Here is a 19,667-nt window from a genome sequence, read left to right on the forward strand (position 1 = left end):
AGGAACATAATCTTTAATTGTAAATATCAACATACTCTACAAATTGTGACTCAAAAATGCTATTTCATTAGTATTTGAACTTGTATTTTTCACTGCTCAAAACGATGAACACTGTATTTCCAAGGCATCTATCGTTCAAAAAATTATTGTGAAATTACCCTAGATAATCTTGATAACGATTAAAAAGTTAATTAGGAAAATAATATTTTAACTAGTTTCCAAAATTAAAACAGGTCAGTTTATTGCAAACAACTTTAATTTTAGTGAATGATGCGTAATTTTATCGTTGGAAAATTAAACTCTTCATCAAGTGTTTAAAACACCGATCTTGACTGACATGATTTATCTACAAATAACTTATGTATGGACATTTGCTCCACGAATGTAAGAAAAATCAAAACAATTCACCGTTAAATTTCTTAATCTGCAGTGATTTAAAATAGTTATAATGACGATGAAATATATAAGATGACCGTAAGTTTGATGCCTGTTTAATATAAAGAACGCACTTATACAGGATAAGATATAAATCTACCACATCAGTCAATTTTTTAATTCTGGTTAACAAACACATCTACATTATCAATCAAATTATTATGTTCACATTCCGCAGTACTGCAATTCCAATATCCACTTCTAGAAAGTAATTGTTGATACTAGACAGCCTTATTGTAAACATCATTTTCATTTCTAGTTTTTGATTTGATAGTTGACGAATAACCATAGTCACTACCATCTGTTGATAATGTGTCTGTATGATCATAAACATCGTTATCAAGTTGAAGTTGTCTTCCTCCATGGTTGGAACTGTCGTAAGTTGGATCATTTTCGTTACGGATCCCTGCATGGCTGTCATATAAGTTTGTCTTTGAATCTGTTCGCCGTTTCGATACACCGTTTAATCGATCATATTCTCCGTACGATGTTTCAGAATAAGTATCCTCAGTTGTTTGGAGTCCGTTCCCTTTAGTTTTGTTGACGACTGCATACGTGTTGTTCGAAGTGATTGGAGCAAAGCCATATAGTTCGTTAGAAATCGGCGTCTCACTTGTTTTCACTTCTGAATTTTGTGAATGATCGTAGAACTCTGTGGAGAATTGAACTTCTTGCTTATCCGTATTACCCGATTTGAAAAATCCACATGACCTGCAAATATCATGTAATGTTAAATTTATCTGTGAACAGGTAGTAGAAAGCGACATCCATACTTTTAAGGCGAAATGAACAGACAACATGTAAATGAGAAGTCAAAATTGATCGAAAAATAATAATGTCAACAAGTTCATTAAATAATTTGCTTAAAACCAACGATTTAGCACTGAATGCCAACATGTCGATGCACTCCTGTAACTTTGAAATGCAAGTAGTTCATTTCGAGTGAAGAGTTACATTGTATAGTTGTATACACATAAAACAGTATTATTGTATTATCCAGCTTTAGTTCATATATTAACTAAAATATAATAGGAAACGTATATGCATGTGAATAATATTTTCAAATCAGATCACACACCAAGTTTATAGCAAACACACAATCTCAGTTATGAGGTCTGGAAAGCAAGTTAATTTTCATTTCCCTGTGTCAAATTAACAACTATTCATTGACTTTTGTAATTTTCTTCTGTCAATTTGCTGTCTTCCGGCCTTACCTCACTCTTTATCCAAGCGCAGTCGACCAAGTGCAAGTGATAACTGTAGCACAAACGTTTACACTTATAGCTACCACTGTCAAGGAAATTTCAAACCCAACATAAAGCCAAGTTGATAACTTTAATACATTACATTAAATATGTCGCCAGTAATTTTGAATTATAAGGCAGTGATGATTAGCAAACAATTGCAACAGTGGGTACATAACATCAAGTAAGTGTTAATTCAATCGTTTAAAATGCAACGTGCATGTTATAATTTTGGTGTTAACTAATTTGTATTAGAATGTTATAAATCTCGGATATACTGATTAGCTTGTATACTCGCTAGAAACATCTGCTTTTCATATTAAAAGTAACTGTATGTTATCCTGTCAAAAATAAAATATTCTCGAATTGTATGGCTTTATCGTCCCTGTGTTCTTTTTTTGTGAGTTGATTGCCAATACAACTTCTACAATGTTAAATATCCAACGTTGTGATTTGGGCCTAAATAACATGGTATATATTTGAATGTGCAAACAGAAATCGTGAGACACTATTATTTTGTTTGTTACGATGTACCTTTAAAACAAAAACAAAACATTCTTGCCCCAAACCGTAAATACTGACAATGACTAAACACAATATGATCTTAACATATTGCTTAATTGGAACGATTTTATCTTAAAAAAAACCCAAATAAAAATAAAAAGACACTAGTTACAAAATATACTGTTTGATAATATTAACAGGAACGTATCGACATGAACTGTTAAACTTTCGTTTTGTATTGAAATATTCAAAACGAGGTTGAGTCCTAGTCAATTCAAAAATTGAAAATAAGATAAAATGCAAACTTGTTTCCAGACACGCACTCCAGTTTTTAGCGGTTAAAAAAGATACAGATACTGTGCAAAAGTGTATCAACGTATAACTCGGTTAGGCAAAAAGTTATAAAAGAATAAATTTACCAATAGCAATTTGTTTTATGACATTTAAAACACTATGCTTAATATAGGTTGCAGTCTTTTAATTGACTGCCCCATAGGCTTTCATGCAAAACAGCTGATCTTTTTAAATAAAAAAAATGAAAAATGTTACATAGAATAAAAATTTCATGTTCATATCTTGTATGTACTAATGTGAAATTGTATTTAATCGAAAAAAAATGTGGGTCATGCCACGAAGAATAAAAAGTAACGTAACCCTGGAGTCAAAACATTTTTTTCCTTTGCTGTTTTACTAGGCCGCACCACTTCCAGTAAGCATGATATCCTTCCACTTTCCTGGATTGATATCTGCAACAAGATGCAAGATTTTTTCAAATCTATCAATATGTTTCAATTCAGCTAAAACCATGAAAACCTATAATGAAAAAAAAATTGAGTCCAGAAAAAAAAATAAAAAAATAAATGGACTATTTTGTTTCACTCCATGTTTTGACATGAACCGGAAACTGGAGTTGTAATACAAGAATGGTACTTAAAGTACATATCTATAATATCACCTTAATTTACAGAAAATCATCACAAACAAAACAGCCAATAATGTAATTGCACCTGTAATGCCACCTATAACTGGACCTAAAAAGAAAAGAAAAGAACAATACACTTTACTTATATTCGATATGAATATAAAACTAAGTCATTAAAATTGTATTGAGATAATCTATGGCTTGATTGTTCATATGTTAATTAAGATGTACATGTTTGTCTTTTTGAAAAAATAAGATAAGTTGCATTACAATGCGCTCACACGGATCAATTTATTTAGTTGAAGAAGATACTAGTAATAGCCATCCGTTTATCCACCAAACGCTTTATGTGTGTAAACCTTTAACAAAATATCAAAGTTATATTAAAGACAACAACTAGCAGCATTTGAGATTGGTAATCAAGTTAAATGAAGGTACCTATATCAAAACTTCCGCTAGAATCTTTATCCATTGACCTTGTTGTAATTAAGCTTTTGCTTGAGCTAGTAACCAATGGTTCATCTAGAAAAAAAGTGAACACATTGTATAAAAAGATAAATTTTGTACAAATTTAGTTATCAAAGGTACCAGAATTATAAGCTAGTTTCGTGTATATGAGATTCATCAATTACACCCAGAGCAAAATAGTTATAAAGCCAAACAAAGGACAAAGTTGAATACTTGTACAACGTTCTATATGTTGATTGAAATATTTAAAGACTACACAATGAATCATATTTTCGATGTTTAGACACGTATTTGTTTATGAAAAGATTTAATCAATAATCACTGATATAAACATCCGTTTTTTACAAAGAATAGTTTTTGGTTTTTTCCTTTAATTTGTGTCTCATTACTTGCTGTATGAGATTTGAAAATCAGTTAACTCATGTAACCTCAGTTTCAATTGGAAGATAATATAAATCTCTTCATTTTACCGTGATTTCATCCAAACCAAAAACACCTATTTTCTTTAAAAATCATACTTTGTGATAAACAATACTGATTCCAACAACAAATATACCGACATATTTGTAAAGTAAATGCTACACTTTTTGATAATTAACAGGTCATATCATAAACAACTAAAACCTATTCCTGAAAAATTAACTGAGTTCTTTTAATCAAAGACCAACATTTCAGCCCACAGCTTGTATCTTATATCCCAAATTTTTTGTTGTTGTTGAAATGTACACAAGTTAACGACATAATACATTAATACTAGAACCTCTAAGACACATGAATATTTCAATCCTCCATCGGAACCATCATAGTATGCAACTTGCCCTTTTTTCGATCATATGAGGTTTAAAAAATAAAAAAACCCAACACGTTTAATAACTGAATAAGTTCATGCGTCCGAAGCACTTTTCCGGATTTACCTTCATTAGGAATGCTCTAAGCAAAACATTTGAAATGCAAGGGATGTTTAAGTACCAAAACATTTGAAGAGCTATATGACAAACGTGCCTAAAACAAATAGTCAAATTCAGTTAAGGTCAATATAGCCTGAGGGAGTTAAAACCTTAGTTTCTTTATAATTTCAAAATTTATAAACGGACAACTTTAAAAAGGTTTGTTATAAATCATGTGATATGATATTGGTTACTTTTAACACCGTTGTGTCTTGAATCGAGAGTTGTTTCATTGGCACTCTTACCATCAATTGTTATTCTGTAGTGAACATGTTAAAATGTTATATCATATTTTCTGTTTATGTATTTCTATGCCCTGAGTGTTCTATCATTTGTTTGTACTGTATTTCTGTGACGTAATGTTGTCATTGTACCGGTATGCTTGACATTGCCATACTAGCTTAAGGATTGACTAGCCATAAAACTATGTCCAACCCGCCATTTGTTTTAATTGTGCTATACCAATTTAGGAATATGACAGGTGAAATCGAATAGTTCATTCCTATCGATGTTGGTTTAGTATTTCTGTTTTATTTGTTTTTCCTGTGAAAGTTGATGTAATTCCCTCAGGTATGATTTATGGCCGGAGTTCGTTTCAGTTTAACCGATTCATTACTATTGAACAGTGATATACTACTATCGCCTATATTGATATTCCACATCTACCTTTAACTATATATGCATACTTGTATGGATACGTAGCTCAAATGAAACTTTAACTCCGCAATGCAGTAGGAAAAAGTTATTTTTCCCTTTTAGAATAAGCTATGATATTATTTATCATATATGCACATGTCAACATATCCAAATGAACGATATAAGCAGAAGCATTCAAAACAATGACATCAATGTCGGATTTCCTTATTAAACCAAAGAGTGACTTTTCATCCAAAACTATACTTAAAGCTGAAGAGATTTCAATACGTGATTTATATACCTATTCTGCACACAAACTGTAACTGGTTATTACAAGCTCGTCTGGTTTTACGAAGCTGTCCATTGTTTGTTATCGATCCTGCTAAACAATAAAGCGGTTCTTTTGTACCTGCTTCAGCTGGGAATACATTAATGGTTGTCATCTTTATTTAGTAAGTATGCATTCATAAAGGAGTATTTATAAAGTTCAGATAAACTATATAAACAAGTATAACAACAGAAACAGTATAGATATGTAGTAAACAAATGTCAATAAAGACTTGATATAAACCATTATCCATATTAAATAGAAAGCGAACATGATACAATAAACAGGTACCACAATAACTGACGTCGTGTACATTAGAATTGGTATAAGACGTTTACCTTCATTTAATTTAAAATAAAAGGTTCTTATGTAATCCATGACTTCTTTTCACCGAAAATATGTTTTAATGTTCGTTTCTAGACACATATAAAGTATAAAAAATCTTTGTTATCTGGTTCCGTTGTATGCTTCGGATTTCAATGTGGCGTCCATTTAGATCAACAAATATACTAATGGAATATTATTTATTTGATGATATTATGAATATATGACAACGGAACAACGAAAACATTGAAATACAACAAAAGCAAACACTTTAAACATGCATGCAATTTCTTGAATCGGTAAAGGATTTAACATCCTAATTGGTTGAACCTGGTAGACCAATTCCATAAATCGTATTCTTTCATACAAATTTGGGTGTTAAAAATATCATGCATTAAACTTAAAAGTTTTAAAACCGTTTAGTTGTTCCTAATTCGAGCATCACGCTGAGTTTTTTTGTACACGTCCGTCTGACGTTAAAAAATGTTCATTCTTGTAAAAAAAATGAGTATTTACAATATTGTCTGTTGAACACCTATTTTTATTACATTATTACAATTGTTATTTTTTTTATATTGTTACCAATTATGTCTGTTTGTTTTGTTCGCACAACGTTGTCAATATAATGCAATTTTTGCGACAGTCATACAAGTAAGAGGTTTAGCAAGCTATAATACCAGGTTTAATCGACCATTTCTTACACAAGAAAATGCCTGTACCAAACTGAATATTACAGTTGTTATCCATTCGTTTGGTGTGTTTGCCATTTAATAAGGGATTTTCCACTTTTAATGTTTCTAAATGCTAAACAAACTTTTCGTCAACTTTAAGATTAAATTGATATAAATCAATTAAAGTTTCTTGAATTTGTCACTTATTGTATGTTCAAAATTAATAATGGTTACTTATTGTTTTACCTTGTGTAAGTTTTGCTTCGAATTCTGCTCGAAAAACGTTTGTCCAGGACGGGATCCCTTCGTATGTATGATTTTTTCTTCGACAATAAGTTAAAGGTGGAAGTAAAAGCTGTGATCTTTCCAGGCACAACTGTTTGCTTCTTAAATACGATTTACCCCATCCAACTATGGATCCATCATCTTGGAATAGATGAAAGCAACATGTTGAAAATGTGGCCTCAAGATTCGATATGAATAAAAATATAATTTGATTTGCATGATGTAGGGTCAGCACAATGTTTTCATTAGACATGTTAGAAGGTTTCTTGTTGAAAAAACTTTTAGAAGATTGTTAGTGAAATTAATTGAAAGACCTACAAATGTAATTGCAATATTTGAGATTTGTTTTAGATAATTACTCAGGACAGAAGTCAAAAGATGCACAGCAATCAAATCTTCTACAGTTATATAAACATGTTTGGCCAATGTCAAATTTTAAAAGAAAGTTGAGAATTACGTAACGCTTGATTTATTAAATTATCTCTTTACCAGATAATTTGAAATTATCCAATTTTTGAAACAGTAAGTACAGAGACGAAAATATAGATATGATAATATGAATTCTATGTTTGATACGACGTTAGCAATTTTAGCTACTGGAGGTCAAATGAGCAAGAGAGGTAAACTAAAGCTGATGTTGATCTCATTTTAAATGAAATACACATATCGACATCTTCTCATTACTTTATGGTTGTCTCGTTTGTGTTCGTGCTAAACATTTAAACCTGGACTTTATATATTGTAATTTACCAAGGAGTATTTTAATAACCTATCGACGCAAATTTAGACACCAACTTTCCCTATATATCCTTGTTGGCCTTCTCAACGTCTAGGTTCATGGAACAGAAAGTTGAAGAAAAATGTGAAAATTGTAAACTTACTGTATCAACATAGCAGTTACATTAAAAAAAAAACAGATTTGATTTAGGAACATGCCGTTTAGGTGTAAGATCGTTCCAATTTATGTCTTGTGTGTTGTAGATGTTATGTAAGACACAATGAAATTTTTTTGTTCAATTGATATATTCTAGTTGCAAAAGGTAACGTATGTACAAAACAAAGAATATTTACTACATCTGCTAGTCCTTCCACTATCTTGTATATCATTACAATTAACCGATTTCAATCCATTGCCCCCTACACTGCAGAATAAAGTCGTACAATCCCCGCCGTCATTGTCAGAAACATGCCCAGTGTATACTAAAAAAGGAAAAAAAAAAAAAAAAAAAAAAACATATTTCAAATCCTGAGTCATTAATACAATAAAAAAGTCATTCTTTAATATCATAAATGGGAAACGTACGAAACAGATGAGATAGAAAAACATTAACAAAAGTGAGGAAATAGCTGTACTAAGAAATATTTCTTTTGGAATGAGATATTGATTAAAGATTTCAAAACACGTATAAGCAAAGTTGTCTTCATCTTTTACTTAATTTCTTTAACACAAATAAAGTAAAGTTACTCTTTATTCAACTGTTTATTTATACGTAAAACTGTCATGAAATAAGTGCGTGTGATTAAATCATAGTTTTTGTTTTACCTACCTTTATAAATGAAGGAGTATTTCGAAACAATGTTGTCTATGCAATTACTTATATGTTGGAAACTTCTTTTAATTTGTTGACAAAAACAGTTTTTTGTTGACTCCTGTAATGATATGACATATCGTACTTAAAATATAGAAATAACCCATTTCCCTGAAATAATTAACAAAAATGATCATATAGGATTTGATTTTAATTTGGATATTCAAATTTAAATTCAAGATTTAAAAATGAAATTCAAATTCTGATTGATATAATAAAAAAAATTGATACAATCTTTCAAATGGAAAAAATATCATTTACGCTTTGCACTACATTTAGACAATATACGTATAGTGTCTTGAAATATGAAAGGAGTAGGTTCAGTAAGACCCCTTTTTGGCCCCAAAATATAGCAGTTTTACAAAATTGTTAAAATGTAAACCTTTATTTATTTATTGGACAGTAGAATGCCTCTGCTACATAAATATGGGCTGTTTTTGACAATACAATGCACATATATCCGGTACTAGCACCATTAAGTCATGCTAAATTACTGAAATCCTCATAATTCTAGCATTTTAGTTAAATTTTAGACGGTTTTCGTGTAAAACGAAAGTGGCCGCATTCGTGTTCATCCTTAATATTGAAATGTAAGTTGTATTTTATGATAATACATAACATATATATAAAGGTTGAGGACGAACACGGATGTGGCCACTTTCATTTTTATCAAAAACCATCTGAAAAGTGACATTTTTCGGCATATTAGGTAGATTTTTCATATTTGAGCTTGAATCGGATCGTTTTTAATTACTAAATCTGTTAAAATATTTCACATAAACTAATTAATTCAAATACAATAGACACTTAAGTGTTTAAAAAGTGGTCAAAATCTTTCGTCAGATGAACCTGAAATTTGAGGCCAAAATCGGTCCTTACCGGACCTACTCCTTTATTTGTATGAGGCTTAGAAACGGGGGAAATGCGAGGTTCTACCGAGCATTTCCCCTGTTTCGTGCCGAATACAAAAAAATTTCATATTTCAAGACACTATATCACTAGTAACCCGAATTTAGCTTGAACGGACAAAAACGTGTTAACGCTATTTAAATGAGATTAATTGTTATTTGATAAAGATTGACAAAAATTAAAAAATATTTTTAATTCATTTCAATTCATTTCAATTCATTTTAACGCCAGTCAAATAGATTTCTTTGCGGTGAATCAATTGAAATCAAGTTGCTGGTAATGTACGTCCAACTATTAGGCCACGCCCCCGTTAAACTATTTCAAACAGACATCAATTCGTTTTAAACATCGTTGAGACCCGAGCTTTGTACAGGTAAATCACTCAAGCAAGACAAACTTTATTTATTTATCGGGTTTTTTTTCATCCAATTTTATCGAATTCAGTTAAATGTGTGTATTCTTAGTAAAGTCGCATGCTTCACAATTGTTAACAAATGAATGAACAATAGATGTGACATTTTTAAAAGAAATTTAAATAAAAACATTAAAATATTGATGCACGGTTTAAAAAATGTGATTCTGTTGAAAATAAAATAGTAAACTTGCAAACTTTCAATCCATTTGTTCTCATCGAGGTCCGCGTTCATGTTTCAATGCGATACGTAACATGAAAGTTCAATATGTTACAAATGTATAGACTCTACGATGTCCGAGTTCTGTCCGAAATAAATAATTGATAGCACTTATAAGACATAATGTTGGAATATTTGTCTTTTGTTGAAGTCGACACGTCTCCCTTTAGATGGCTTTCGGTTATTTCCGTAGTTCGGTTGCTGTCTCATTGGCGTATATCTTACATCTCCTTTTTTTTCGTGCATCACTTATTTATCATGTGCACTGATGGCTGAAAAAAATCTGATCATATACCTCGATAGCACTGCCTGTCACGTTTCTTTTGCATCAAATAGAGCGGTTTGATTTGGATTTGAATGGGTTTTACTAAACGTCTAGTGGCAAATATTTCACCCATAATACAGCCATTATGTCAGTGGCACATCTGACGAAAATTCAAACCACAGATTACAAATTGCGTTTTTTTCCTGAAGTTTATTAACGAATGATATGCTGCCTTATACTCTAATATCAGTTACCCATTCGTGAACGTAATGGACGTATGATGAATGAAGTTCCATGTTTTATCTTTTATATAAAATTTAAAAGGTTCAACCGGGTTGAATTATTACATTTACAAAAAAACATCATTTTATTTTTAAGATAAATTCAACAACAATATAAGTATATTTTAAAAATTTAATTGACAGTTTATATTGACCATTATATACATATAAAGACCGATGTCGATAACTCCATTGATCTTTTTTATCGTTATTTTTTTAGCACGAAATAAATACAGGAGTTAATCATATCATAGAAAAAATATCAAACAACGTTAGTTAAGACACGATGGATAAAATCTAATGGTTTATATTTCAGTTTCGAATCAGATTTTTTTAGGCACAAGTGTTACTACTCATTTTGATAAACAGTGAGACGCTTACTTGTAATTCGGAATTGACGAATAAACGTAGCGAAATTACCGTACTTATAGATTATACTTTTGTTTTCCATCTTAATTGTATTGTCATTTTAGGGACCGTTATGGCTTGCTGTTCAATGAGGACCAAAGCTCCGTGTTGAGGCCGTACTTTTGACCTCTAATTAAATTATACCATGTGACTTGACAGAGAGTTGTTTCATTGGCACACATACCACATCTTCTTATTTATATTAAACGGGAGCAGTTTATTACATTTTCATTTAGATAAAAAAAAATATAAAAATTCAGTGAATCAAATGAATTTGTAGCATATTGTTACATTCAAAAGTATTTAATTTTGATTGATAGTATACATTATTTTTATTGCATTGGTCCACAAATAATGCCCAGTGTCAAATATTACACATCGATGACCACTTAGATTAGTTACTTTAATTAAACTCATTTCCTTGGCTGGTAGTACACGCTTGTATTTTGTCCTTTAAAGTTAGTCTGTCGGTTTAATCATGGAAGTAATATTAAATATTAATGAATCACAGTTTAAGGAGAATTCTTCGTCATTTGCAAATAGATAAAAAAAAAAAAGTATGAAAATTTGCTTACGACTGAATTCAGGCCGAGAGAAATATGTTTTGTTTTATTTCAGATTACGATTGAATTCAGGCCGAGAGAAATATGTTTTGTTTTATTTCAGATTATTTAGTACATATACAAAAATATTCTTAATCTTTTACAATTTACAAATAAAATTTGATAGTGCTTTTTATGCACATGGTAGATGAAACCTGTATGATCTAATTTTTTCAGAGGTTTGTGAAATATTGAAAATAGTACGTTCCGGCAGTGTCTCTATCTGGTTCCGGAAAACACAATTCGCTATATAAAATGCTTGTAAAATTCCGTTACATGTGGTACGCTCATATTTGAATACCTTCCTGTAAGAAAGTGAAAAAAACAGTTTTTGAAATTCACCTAAAAAAGATTAAACGAATAGTTTAACTTACTTTTCAAATATCGAATACACAAATAAATCTCTAATTTATCCACGCTTGAAATTTGTTTTTACTGACAGGTGTCTGCTGGTATTCGATTGGACATCAGTATCAATGTAGGCGTAACAGCCTATCATATTTATCCAATCAGCTGTCTTGTGTGCGATGACATACGGTCCACTTTTTCCTTGTAATGAATTATAAATTGATTGCAATAAAAATTATTCAATACACTATAAAGCAAACAATGTCTAGCCTAAATATGACTTACACGACGCTATACTATACATATTATACTTAATAATTATTTACAAATTAAGACAGCGTAAAAATAAAATAATAACATTAATAATAATTACTATTTAACGGTAGAGCTCTGAAATTAACGGGGACTACTATGTTATTAGTATGATAGTCCCAGCAATTTAACAAATTGATCATCAAAAGGACGGTTGTGCAATTGTGGTCCAGGGACTTGCCGGTACGTCTAAAACCCACCCAGGCCGCTTTGGTGCACTAAGCCCTAAGACATTTATGGAACACTACAGCGAACTTTCTAGACAAATTTGATATTGTCAGATAAAAATAGCCAACGCTTATATTGAAGAATAAACAAGTCATGAAAAGAAATATTACTATACATTGTACGGACATTTTGACTAATTCACTAGCTTTGATACAGCGGAAGCAAAAACATCGAGCGTAGCAAAGATAAAAAAAATAATAATGCTAAAATTATGTATTTTTAAATCAAAGGACAAAGCGTACGCAATGTCACCCGGAATCCGAATCTGACTGACTAGCAAATTACTACAAAATTAAACCAAAAAAAAAGGAACAACGTATGTTAGAATCAGGAAAAAAATGGATTTAGATTAGATTTGTGATCATTGGAATTTATTAAGACTTTTTAAAATATCTATTTCTAGGAACTTTTTTTAGATCGAAATTAATAAAGTTCATATATAAGTCATGATGTGGTACAGCTCACACCGATAAATATATTACGGCATATTCATATAAAATTACAAATAAACCTTTCAATAATGAATTCTTATAAGCTGATGTTAAAGCTCATAATATAAGAGATATGGGATATAATTCAATTTGACGGCAACCAAACGACAAAAACACTATAGATAAATCAAGACCGCATGTTTAGTCTTCAACAAGAAACATGTGTCTACACGAAATGCCAAGCTCTAAATCGTCATGAACTTGTAGATACAATATTCAAAAAACAACAATATTAAAGTCTAAATAATATAAATATTCATTATTTACACATATTCTAGATTTTCTAAATCGTTTGAGACACGTATGCAACGCCCATGTATTTTCCGTTCACATAATGTTTTGACGGTTTTCCTTTTTTATTTATAACGTCCTACAAACATTGCTCAGACTAGACAGCATGAAAGACTAATTTTAAAACACTTTTATAAGTCAGCGTATAGGTTTATTCCTTGAATGCCAACATCCTTTGATCTACCGACAATTTACCTATAAATAATGTTGGCTTTCGAGGAATAGGTGCAAAAAGTTATCACAACACGAGAGCATGCTTATCAAAAATGGACATTTAGAGGTATAGGGGGAGGGTTGAGATCTCACAAACATGTTTAACCCCGCCGCATTTTTGCGCCTGTCCCAAGTCAGGAGCCTCTGGCCTTTCTTAGTCTTGTATTATTTTATTTTAGTTTCTTGTGTACAATTTGGAAATTAGTATGGCGTTCATTATCACTGAACTAGTATATATTTGTTTAGGAGCCAGCTGAAGGACGCCTCCGGTGCGGGAATTTCTCGCTACATTGAAGACCTGTTGGTGACCTTTTGCTGTTTTTTTATTTGGTCGGGTTGTTGTCTCTTTGACACATTCCCCATTTCCATTCTCAATTTTATTTAATTCGAATTGAATTCGAATCGAATGCGAATCGAATTCGCTAATCGCGTACATACACGCTTCTTTTTTATTCGAATTAAATGTCCGTGTGAACGAGGCATAATTAAACAGATAGTTAAAATCTAATTCATGTTTGTTACGTTGTTGATTTTTTTTTCTGATGATACTACTTGAACGAATATGGATTCTCTTAAAATGAAACTTTGAAAAGTGTTGCATCACATGTGCATATTGTGAGAAATTCCAGTTTACACAAATGTGAAGCCTCTTTGGACTTTGAAGGTTTTTTTCAATATTTCTATAGTTGTGTGTGCTGTAACATCCTACCATATTACTTGATTAAATTTCTTGAAACTTTGTATCACGTGTTAGAATACTATTGATGTATTATGTTCAGTTTGTTCAGGATATTTTTCTTGGTAATAATACTACACACTTTTTTGCAAGTGATTCATAAAATGATACTGGTAAGGGGTTTATCGTGTTCGCAAATCATCGGTGTTCTTATAAAACAAAGTAATGTAGTTTGATTGGAATTGAGACAAATTTCCACAAGAGACCAAATGACACAGAAATTCACAAGTATAGGCCACCGTACAGTCTTCAACTATGAGCAAAGCCCATACCACATAGTGGAACTAACTATACACATCAGATGAAACCGGTTTAACTTATCAGATGTAAATAAATAGAAATACTACACAGAATAGACGTGGTCAGGTTCTTGTATATCCAAACAAACAAAAAACACTTGTAAAGTACATCCTCTGAGAAAACTTGCAGTTACTGGCAGCTAGTTCAAAGCCACAAACAACTAAAAAAATCAATCCGCTATAGACTAAATTCTTGTTACCCTATTTTATGGTTAATTGTTTAATTAAAATATTCATATAATTCATGTATATATACGTAACAAATAAATATTTATAATAATATGGAACAAAATAAATCTCTAATATCCTCTTTTAGTTTGAAATAATTATATTTAACTAAATATAAATGTTATATTTATATATATGTCTTATGTTAATAAAACTTGTTCATTCCCAAATTTATTTATTTTTTAATAAATAGTAACAAAAATCATTTTCTTTCTATCTTTATATTCATAATTATTTAACCCTTAAATTTTGCTACTTTTCTTATCAAAATGGGATAAAATGTTACAATTTCATCAAGTTCACTAATTATTTTTTAAAGTTAAATACTTATAAAAACAGAAATATTTTTGTTGGCATTCAAGGAATAGGTAACATATAAAATGTTGGCATTCGAGGAAGACACCAGCGTAAACACGGTGTTTTTTTTAATAAATCGATAATTTCGTTGCCCAGGGATATGAATTTGACATTAAAAGTCCCTCAAACCTTTACAATACCCGGCCGTGTCATTTCCGTTTTAATAGATCGAGAACACGACCTTTTAGGATATGCATGAATTACCATACGTATGTCCGAGCATTTGTTATAATGTATTAACGTGTGACGTAATTTATTTTGAACTCTTTTTGGGCGCTTTTTTTACCAATCCACTAAACAAGAAACAATGCATGATGGGCTACAACATGTTTACAATCAAACGAAAACAAGTGTTATTTACTGAAATACAACACATTTATTCATGCTTTGCGGTATTATCAATTTCGCTTAAATTTTTTTTTGTATCCATATTTATATCTTGTGATATGAAGTATTCTTTCAATGCTCAGATTAACGAAGAATTATTTCTATGCAAAGAACAGAGTATTAAATAACCAAATAACCCGATATAAAGTCATTTCTGTATGATTGCTGATGACACAGAGATTTCGGGTATTCGTCCGCAAGACAGCAACGTAACGACTGTTTTAACACAAAGCCAATTATCTTTAAGACAAACTTACTAGTGTAAAGCTAACAGTCGGTGCTAACTTTCATAAAGACAGTTAAAAAAATTAGGGATCCTTGAATTTTGTGCTCGTAAACACAGGAAAGATTAAGAGGGGTTCAAATTTATATTGGGGTCACTAAATTTTCATCGCTTTTCACAAAATTGATTTTATGATATTATACCCTTTTTTATGATGTAAAAAATAATTTAAGTCGATAATTTATTTCTCTATAGGAAACAACAACGTATAATGATCAAGCGGGACAATTTAAAGCCGATTATACGTTATGTTTTCTTCTCATTATTGAAGGCATTGCGGTTGCCTATCATTACTTACATCCATGCACTTCATTTGAAACTTTAAAAAAATTTATTCACACAGAAATCACAGCTTATATTAGTGTGGGTGTAAGTGCAGGAAAGTTATATAAAATACAAAACTATTAAACCGTTGTTTTCCCCGTTTGAATGGTTTTACACTAGTAATCATGGGGCCCTTTATAGCTTGTTGTTCGTTGTTAGCCAAGGCTCCGTGTTGAAGGCTGTACATAAGCCTACCATGGTTTACTTTCATTAATTGTAATTTGGATGGAGAATTGTCTCATTGGCACTCACACCACATCTTCCTATATCTATTTTCTATACACCTTAAGGGCGTTAGCCTGAATGTGTGCGTCTTTCTTACGCCAAAATAATGCAGAACGACAAATTGAATTATTAAGGACAGGGATTGATTGAATGATTGATTGATTGTGTGTTGCTTAACGTCCAGTGGCAAATATTTCATGCATATTCAGGACGAGAACAAGTTCACAATATATACACTAGGTATGTTGATACGATAGAGGCCATCTGGGATGATGGTCAGGGAAATTTGGACTGCCACTGGAAAATGAGGATACCTTGTATAGGGACAGAAATTTTGTCTTGCAACAGGCCACCTACGGACCCCTCAAAAGAGTTGTTGCAAGGATTCTTAACGTGCAAAGAGCAAAGAGCGTTGCAGTCTCTTTACACGAGGCATCAGATTTCACGTCCCCCTTCTGACCGGACGTGACTGCGAACTTGATACATCCCGCACAGCCAAATGGACGCCCCATTTCGGCAAGCGTTTTACTGCCGGTCGGGAGAAGACTGGCCAAGTGACCATATTTCTATACCCCATTCACCCTAAAGGACAGGGGGTTTCAATACTAACGGATTCCCTGTTAAGAAAATGTAGGTGATCTTTCAGCAATTTGATAATATGCTATTGAAATGTATATCCAATTTATTTATCGACAACTTTATGTCAAAAAAGGTAAATCATTTTGACAGAAAACAAAGACACTTTTCCTTGCATAATTTAATCTTAAATATTTAAAAATTGTTATAATAAATGGATATTTTTTTTTAACATTTTGATCACAGCCAAATTTTGTACGGTGTGTAGAAATACCGCAAAGGACTTCTTAGTGCACTGAAGGACTATACAAATCATGGGTGCATTAAGAACAAAGTTTTTGCACTAAGGACATTAAAACGATGTTATTAGACCACAAACATGGATATGAGAAGATATAAGTATATAACTCATAAATATAAATTTGGGTATCAATATATATCATAATTTTGAAATTGACTTTCTTTTTTATCAGCGCATGCCATGTGACCGAAGGCTTATTGCAAATTCCCAAACATCAATGTTCAGTCAACCTTATCCAATAAACAATTGTCATTTGATCGTTACTAATTGATAAGTTTATGATAGTTGTAGAATAAACTTAGTGATTTAGCGTAGTTTATTTTCAACTTGATGAAAGAATAATTTTATTTTATGTCCATCTTAACAACACAGGAGTTTACATTTGTACATACTTTCATAAGAGATTGATAGACATTAAGATGGGAAAATGTGGCATTCGTGGGGATCTTAAAAACCCGATTACATTATTATTATATTGTGTGGGAACGGAACTGTACGGTTTCTACATTTTCGACATTCGAAAATATAACAAGTTGCAACATGGAAAGTTTTCCAATAGTGAATCAAATGATACAATATAACGTTTCTTCTAGACATTCAAAACATTCTATATGTATATATGAACCAATCAAATAATAAACGACGTATGCATACAAACGTTTTTCGTCGAATGGAGGAGCTTTTAATATATCGATCAGAACTGTCACACAACAGCGATAAAAATGTCAATAATCATTGAAATACACATCGTTGAGTCCAGAAATTTTAAAAGTACTATTTCTGATGTATGGTCTTACCTGTCTGAAAGTTTGAATGCCATTGCACCAGTAGAGATTCACAAATTATATTTTTTTCAATATCGGATAAATTAATTGACTGTACAATCGCTTACGAGTTTACTGTACTATCACTTGGGCCTTTCCTGTACAATCGCTTGTCCAACTTATCAAAGCTTATATTCAATAATGATGTGATATAATTTGCAATTATACAACTATCCATCAAATTAATTGGATGTACACATGTAAGCTATATTAGGCGACCATACCTTATAATCGGCTATATATATATATAAAAGGTCCCAACATAAACAAGTTTTGAACAATTAAATTCGAAAACTAACGGCATTATCTAGAAAAAACAACAATTTACAAAAACCAAAAATAAAATAATATGCCAGACATGAACCAACGGCAACCACTGAACTACAAGCCACTGACTTGGGATTTTCACAGAAAGAAGATGACGTGATAAGCATGCATGTGTGTGTACGCTCAACCTCCTAAACTGAAGTGGATGTAAGCAATTATAGGCAACAATCCGGCCTTCAAAAACGAGAAAACCCCTTCCATATAGTCGACCGATCACTAAAAGGCCCCGACTGGAAAATGTGATTTTTTTAAAACTCTAACCAGAGTGCATGTTTATCAGCTTACAGAACTTGAAAACCAAAAAAATCAGTTATAAATAAAAATACGGATAAACATTTTTTTTAAGCTATCTTAATCATAAACAAGCTTCTGTCCTAGTTTATTAGAAATCCAGGATAGTTAAGAAAGTAATTTAAGTTTCAAACACTTTACCCACAGAGTAATTTTTTGTGGTTTGTAGATAGCTATTGCAACAAAAGTCGGAAGGCTCAACAAAAATGTAATAAACTATTATACTTTGCGAAATATGTGTATCTTCTATTATATCAGTATGTGTTGGTTAAAATAAAATCTCTATACATTTTTTACTATTTCAAAATATCTTTATAAAACATTTCAACAGAACTTAAAAAAGTGAACTTACGGAACAAGCAAACGAACTTAAAAGAAACAAAAATAAGAAGAAAATACACTCTTACATAGAAGTAAAAACTATAACAGTCAGAAAAGCAAAATAGATATGACAGTAATAACTATACCATAAAAAAACCAAGAACAACATGAAATAACATAATATATACATTCTTTATAAGTATACTAGTGTATTCAAAACGGGTCAAGGTTGAATGAACATGAATTTCTATATATTACTGTCAACTGAGTGTGGCGCGTGTCGATAGAATATAAAATAACTTTCTAAATGTGATTATAAAATTGTTTATTTTTAAAACGTTGACTTATATATGCAATGCCTTTTGTGTCAATTGTATCATTCCATCAGGTCCTTTAGTGCAATGTTTTGTTCTAAGTGCACTAAGGGGGACTTTTGCGGTATTTTAACAGACACCCCAAAAAAGAATTAAAGGACAAAACGTTATATTATGTGGATTTTTTTTCGGAAAATGTTTCATTTGTCAAATATTTGAGAACAAATCTATTCTTTTTCAATTCAATACATTTTAGGTAAACACTTAGAGTTACACATACACGACCCTACATTTTTGATAGAAAAAATGCATTTTCAATATCGTATAATCTTTTTAACTATATTGAATTTGCGGTTGTGTGATATGTGCATGTAGTTTGAACAACGTCGTCAATAGTGTTTTAAAGAAGCTATAAAACCTGATTTAAAACCTTATACACCACATACGGAGGTACATGTATGATACCATTACGAGTGAACGTATGATATAAATGTGAAATAGCCATTGTAATTGCCACGTTATTTTATGGATCGTTCATTTT

The 19,667-nt window shown here is 31.3% G+C and overlaps 1 protein-coding gene across 2 annotated transcripts in view; it reads right to left on the reverse strand.

Annotated features, from left to right (window-relative positions):
• The window catches only part of LOC143054680 (uncharacterized), a 30,469-nt gene continuing 10,802 nt past the window's right edge, over nt 1-19,667 (reverse strand). Inside the window, exons 4-10 of one of the 2 annotated variants that reach the window (XM_076227703.1) lie at nt 8,312-8,414; nt 7,836-7,964; nt 6,726-6,905; nt 5,458-5,574; nt 3,544-3,627; nt 3,139-3,214; nt 1-1,146 (exon numbers count right to left, since the gene is read on the reverse strand). In XM_076227703.1, coding sequence (XP_076083818.1) covers nt 657-1,146; nt 3,139-3,214; nt 3,544-3,627; nt 5,458-5,574; nt 6,726-6,905; nt 7,836-7,964; nt 8,312-8,414 — 1,179 coding nt within the window. In that variant the 3' untranslated portion in view covers nt 1-656. The remainder of the gene's footprint in view (nt 1,147-3,138; nt 3,215-3,543; nt 3,628-5,457; nt 5,575-6,725; nt 6,906-7,835; nt 7,965-8,311; nt 8,415-19,667) is intronic. The other variant, XM_076227704.1, reaches the window with a different exon arrangement.

Source organism: Mytilus galloprovincialis, chromosome 12, assembly GCF_965363235.1.
Source record: "Mytilus galloprovincialis chromosome 12, xbMytGall1.hap1.1, whole genome shotgun sequence".
Taxonomy (NCBI): domain Eukaryota; kingdom Metazoa; phylum Mollusca; class Bivalvia; order Mytilida; family Mytilidae; genus Mytilus; species Mytilus galloprovincialis.